Here is a 6,000-nt window from a genome sequence, read left to right as displayed (position 1 = left end):
ATCTAAAATAAAAAAAAAAAAAGGAGAAGGAGAGGAAGAGGAGGAAGAGGAAGGAGAAGATGGGGGAAAGGAGGAGAAAGAAGAAGAGGAAAAAGAAGAAGAAGAAGAAGAAGAAGAAGAAGAAGAAGGAGGAGGAGGAGGAGGAGGAGGAGGAGGAGGAGGAGGAGGAGACAAGGAAGGAAGAAAAAGAAGAAGGAAAAAAGAGAAATAATGAAAGAAAGAATAATAGATGAAAGAAAACGGAAGGAAATAAAATGGACCTAAAGCTTTTTGAGAGCAAAAAATGCTGTTTACTGCATCTTCGTCATTCACACAGTACAGAGAAGGCACTTAATAAAATATCTGTTGAATAAAACTGACCAAATAAATGAACACCCCACCCTTTTGTGGTCACGAATCACTCCAAGTCAAGATTATCACATTGGTATTTGCATGCAAGCAATCCCACAGTGAGCTTGGCCCAGCAGTTAATTTTTTTAAATGTTATTCTGGGGAATTTCTTGAAAAAAAGAAGAATGAAAGAAAAGAAAAAAAACTCAACACAGAAATCTGAAATTAAAATGTATTTGTTTTCAAGTTCTATCCCAGGTAACAAATATTTGACCACTGAATTAATGCCTTGACTTTGGCCCTTAGCCAAACTGCCTCTTTCCATTGGTGAACATAGCACTGACATGAGAACCAACAGATGCTTTATTGATTTGCAATTAAGTCCTGAAAAAAGCAATAACGTTTAATCCTCATTGTTAATCAAGAAATCATCCAAATTTCTCACCTCCTGCCACCCACAAGACCCAAATAAAAGGAGTATGAATTAGCCCTTGTGCAACTCACACTACAAGAATCAGACATGATCCTTAGTAAGCTAAATCCTTGGCTTTACATCTCCCATGCTGGGCAAAGTTTCCCCTGAAATATAACCTAAGAATGCAGGAGTGTTGATTTAAAAAAGAGGCTAGCTAATGTAAGGGCTAAAGCTAAAGACAAAGATGAAAATTTTCAAACCCAGGAGGTTTGTTGCTGGTAGAATGGCACACTCTATAAAAAGGAAAGGAGATGTAGGGAGAGAAGAGAGGATCCCAGCCCTTCATCTCCTCCTTGTGTGAAAAATTCATGTGTATTTGAGGTAAGGCAAGCCCGGCAAATGTGAAAGAGGGGTGATTGATCCCCAAAACATGCTGTAAGGTGCAGCTTCCAGGGACCTTCCCTCAGGCCTCCAAAGTGACTACATCTTCTCAGGCCGCACTTAAAATATGCACGACAGCACTCATTAAGCCACCAGAACTCTGCACTTGAACAAAGCAAACACCTTCGAAGCACGTTTTCACTCAGAAACCTCTTTCCCCATAGGACCTGCCAGAGAGTAAGTTAGCCTGTAGCGTTATATACACGGATTTGGAAAAGGGAGTGAGTGGTGTTTTAGATAGAGGTTAGCTTAGTCAACTCTCTAACTGATAGTACTCCTAAGCTTAAGGGAAGGGAAAACATTTCTTAATAATTTCTGGTTTTACATATCCTTGACCCCCTTAAAACAAACAAAAAAAGGTTCAAGGGCATTTGTTTTAGATTTCCCTTTACTTTTCTTTAAGAGAAATCTGAAATGCTGAGGCATCATATGATTTACTAATGATACATCGAACCCATCTAGATTTCACCAGGATTCTAACTTTATACCCTCATACTGTTGTTTTCCTTATTGTTGTTATTCGAAGCTCTATGCTGCTGGAAAGGATACAGAAGGAAGTCAAATAACTTTTTTATGTACATACATATATACATAAATACAATATATGAGTGAGGTGATGATAGCAGTGGGGGTTAGAGTCTACACACATAGTCAGAAAATAAATTCATCTCCCAGATTCCTTAATGCCAGCATTCTGCTCCAAGGGTTCTAAGTGATCAGCTAAAGTGAAGAGGTATGAAGATATTCACAGCTGATTCCTCCAAGTGTCTTCCAGTGGTACCTGAGGCTGACACACACAGGCACAAAGAAAGCACCCTGCACACAGGTCAACATCTAGGAGAACCTGTTTATCATTTGTCAATGAAGTTTAGGCAAGGGGAGGCGTGAGACTCAGGGGGCATGTCCCAAGGGGGTCACAAGGGTATGGTCATCCTGACAGAGCTCTGACATAATCGGTGTTACGTCAATCAATCTATGTTACCATTGAGTTCATGGAAGGAAGTGCAAGGGCTGTCATCTTATTTCTTCTCCCCTTTCTACAATCGTGTCAGGTCTTCTGAAGGATTGCTCTCCTTTTCCCTTGCTAGAGGCCCCTCGCCTGGTTTTATTTTGATTTCAAGTCCAAAGGTGGAATTTATCTCTCCAGGGGAATAGTCATTCCTTTTTAAATCTGCAAGCAAGACAATTAAGATGGTTATATGGGATCATCAAGACCGTAGTATTCACAGAGAGACTGAAATTTAAACTTTAACAAATGTGAGAGAAGACTCTGCTTTCTCAGTCCAGCAATATATGAAACACCCTCAACCATGTCCAAAACACCTGCCCCATGCCCCACATGTTTTAGGCTTGTGATCCCTGGAGCAGGCAGGAAAAGGTTTGGTTGCTTGATTCAATCCATAATTCCCTATTATAAGACACAACCTGGCTAGAGTTAAGTGAGGCCAAACTAAAATCAGGGCACTTTCCCTCTTGAATGATGGGCAGGGCCAGGAAGTTCAGCTCAAATGGTGATCTCAAGATTTCAGTGTTCAGCTTTCTGTAACAAAGCTGTACTCATGTTTGGTATGGCCTATGAAACTTTAGCCAGTTATTAAACCTATGCTTCCTAAAGCCTCCTTCTTCCATTTGAAAAGAAAATTATATAAAGAAAACATGACTAGAGGTAATCTTTGGGGAGAAATGAATGGAGGAGTGTGGGTTTTAAATATCTGTCTACCATTCTTGTGCTACATTGACTAAATCTGTTAACCTTAAACATATGTCTGTGTGTTTTGATTGTTAAATGGGGATTACCTGGACATAAAACTAATACATATTATAGTTTAATAGTAATCAACAGTTATCCTAAACTGTCTCCCTTTAAAATCAATAAATGAATGAATACATAAAACATTATCAAGCAAAAAAGTAAAAACTACTACTATTCCTGTTTTACAGACTAGCCTTTCTTTTATTCAGATAACCAAATGACTGAGTAGATGGAAATATTTCTTATTTCCATTTGAATGTGCTGACTAAGGTTTTGACAGGAATCATGGATTAGGTCTGGAGATGGAGGAATTATTGAACTACTCACTCAAAACCCACTAGCATGATCTGTACCTTAATCGTACAGAACAGCTACCTGGGCTCAAGGATGGAATCAGTGAATTATGGCTCTGGTCTTGCCTTCTCCTGGCTGATCAAATAGATGTAGGCCCTGTGTCTACAAGAATGAGAGGCTTCCCTGTCCAAAGTACAATGAATCAGACCTCGAAAGAGGCCAGCGCCTGAGGACACTGAGTTCATGCGCCAGACTCCAGCCTGTAATCATGGGATGACTCAGATATCTGTCAGCACAGCACCTGCCTCCCTTAAGACTCTTACCTAGAGGTCCTGATGGCCCTCAGCCCAGCCCCAGCTCCTTCCTGCATTCCTTCTGACAGAGAGGATACCAGTGTACAGTTCTGCCAATCGCTTTGACTGATCACTTTGCCCAGGTCTGCTATATAATTTGTGAAATCGAGTCCTGGGTGAGCCCTCCTCTCTGTTCCCATCTGACCTCCCCTACCCCCCTATCCCACCCCCACCACCCCTACCTGAAAGGGCATTTCTCACTGGAACTGGATGCCTTCTCCAAACCCCACTCTTTTGCTGTTTTTCTTTCTGTAAGAGCTTCTCATCCTCCTACCCCTAATGCTAACAAGATTAGAAACTGCCTTTTTCTTTTGCAAATTTATACCTACTCCATCCCAAGTTACAGTGGACAATGATCTTTTACTGATTTCCAATTCGGAGTATGATCATTTATTAGAAGGCAGGATGGGATACTCATCTCAAAATATGTAAAATTCCATTCTAAGGACAAGGTTGTTATGATCTAAGAAATAGTGAACAAGCTGAGACAGACATAAAGTGCTTCTTCTGAGATAAAAAGGAAGAATGCAACAGAGCTGGGACCGCCAATTTGGAGGGCATAGACTTTCAGCTGCTTGCTTTTATGTTAGGAATATTTTCTGTAGTGACTATATTGGTTTTAGAGAAAGTCTGCTATATTATCGAGTCAGATTTAAAATATGTACATTGCAACATATGTTTAAAGTTTAAGGTTTCTGTAGTAATAAAGAGCTACTTTTATTGATGGCTGTGTTACCCTCTATACCCACCCTCACAAGTGTCCAATGAGTAAATAAAAATAGAATAGAATTACTGTGGGCACCACACAGGACCCCGTGGTGGGGTATGGCACAGGGACCTATCTTGGTCCAATTTTATCCCAATTGAGTCAGTGGAACTTTTCCCTTGGACAGACTGTGACAAGCATTGGGCCCAATGTTGTTTTATCACATTTTGGCAGAACCTGAAGTAAATCTCTGTCCTTTTAATCCCTTTAGAGACTTGAAAATTTTCAGTCAGAAAGTCAAGCCTCAACTGTGAATGAGATAAAAATGTGATCAAGATTTCCTACTCTCACCCAGGTTACAGTGGTATTCTATGAGAGATTTACTTAGAAAAAAAAATAGAATTGTTTGAGCATACCCAGGAGTCTGAGCTTCCGGCAGCAGGAGTTGCAACGATGTTTTGCAATGAAGTTTCTAATTGCATCTTCCCCTAAATTGGCTGGTCCAAACACCATTCCTCTTGATCTAGAGGAAATATCAGAATATCAATTAGAGCACAGCTAAGAAAAAGGAGCTCAACTAGGATTCTCTGAGATACCGAACAGTATCCCATAGTAACGCGGCAAACGTAAGGAGCCAACAAAGAACACAGTAGTTTGGGGAAGCAACAATGTTAGGTTTGCAAATTTAAAATTCAAATGCACTTAAATCTTTGTACCCAACTCCAAGACCTACTGTGAAACTCATTTCAACGCTAATCTGATAGAAGAGTGAATTTTCTATGTACCGAGTTAAAACAAAATACAGTGAGACCCTTCTGAATGCATATGGGGTGAGAGAATGACATTCGTTACCAAATGTTCTACCAGAACACCCAAAAGGTAAGGTATAAAGTGACATAAATTTGCTATTGGAATATACCTTCTAAAAAGATTCATACGCATTATTTCAACCCAAACCCACTTCTAACTATAACCATGTCCTCGAAAACAAATGCCTGACAAAACCCTACATCAGCACTCATGGCTCTTGATATCTGCTTTCTACCCTGCAAACTGCTATAGCTGGGCTTTCGTAGAAAGACAAAACTATTATAGTTTTGTGGAAGTAAACCACATTTGCTAAATATAGGTGACAAAAATTACAAAGACAATCATTACATATTAGCCACGCTTTGAATACTCTATAATTATAATAGATCCTCAGCAGATTCTAAGATCAATGTTCATCCATTATCAGACCATGCACAACCGTTATTCTTCAGGCTGACACTCTACACACCATGAAGCAGAGCACACCAGAAACACATCCAAAAAAACTTTATGAAAGCTAATATTTTATTTTAATGACATGCAGAGTGGAAACAGCACATTTTAAAATCTGAACTCAATTACCGCTCTTAAATACCACGTCTTCAGAAAAAAGAAAAGCAAACTATCACAAAAGGAAACAATAAACTTCGCTTCTAAGGAATGCGGTTTTTCAAAAGGGACGTGGTGTAAAAATGGACTTTTTTTCCATCCGAGTATTGAAACATTTATCTCGATTTCCACTTCCTTTTGGCAGAATAACAGTAGCTGCTCTGAAGACGTGCCAAGCTCAGAATGAGGGCTGATGTCAGTTTGATCTCAGATTGCCTCTTTGCTCTGAGGCAAGTAGGTGGAGGAAATCTCTTGGGAAGACAAAGTGAACAGACACCCAGGATTAATT

The 6,000-nt window shown here is 39.8% G+C and overlaps 1 protein-coding gene across 14 annotated transcripts in view; it reads right to left on the bottom strand.

Moving 5' to 3' along the window:
- Positions 1–548: 548 nt before the first annotated feature.
- Positions 549–6,000, bottom strand: part of TRPM6 (transient receptor potential cation channel subfamily M member 6) — a 164,414-nt gene continuing 158,962 nt past the window's right edge. For all 14 annotated transcript variants that reach the window (XM_036238423.1, XM_036238425.1, XM_036238428.1 and 11 more), the window contains 2 exons: positions 4,709–4,815; positions 549–2,357 (listed from right to left, as the gene is read on the bottom strand). In XM_036238423.1, the coding sequence (XP_036094316.1) occupies positions 2,224–2,357; positions 4,709–4,815 (241 nt within the window). In that variant the 3' untranslated portion in view covers positions 549–2,223. The remainder of the gene's footprint in view (positions 2,358–4,708; positions 4,816–6,000) is intronic.

The sequence above is a fragment of the Rousettus aegyptiacus genome, unplaced genomic scaffold (assembly GCF_014176215.1).
Source record: "Rousettus aegyptiacus isolate mRouAeg1 unplaced genomic scaffold, mRouAeg1.p scaffold_m13_p_3, whole genome shotgun sequence".
NCBI lineage: Eukaryota > Metazoa > Chordata > Mammalia > Chiroptera > Pteropodidae > Rousettus > Rousettus aegyptiacus.
The sequence above is the reverse complement of the archived record's forward strand: the minus strand, read 5'-3'. Positions and strand labels throughout refer to the sequence as shown.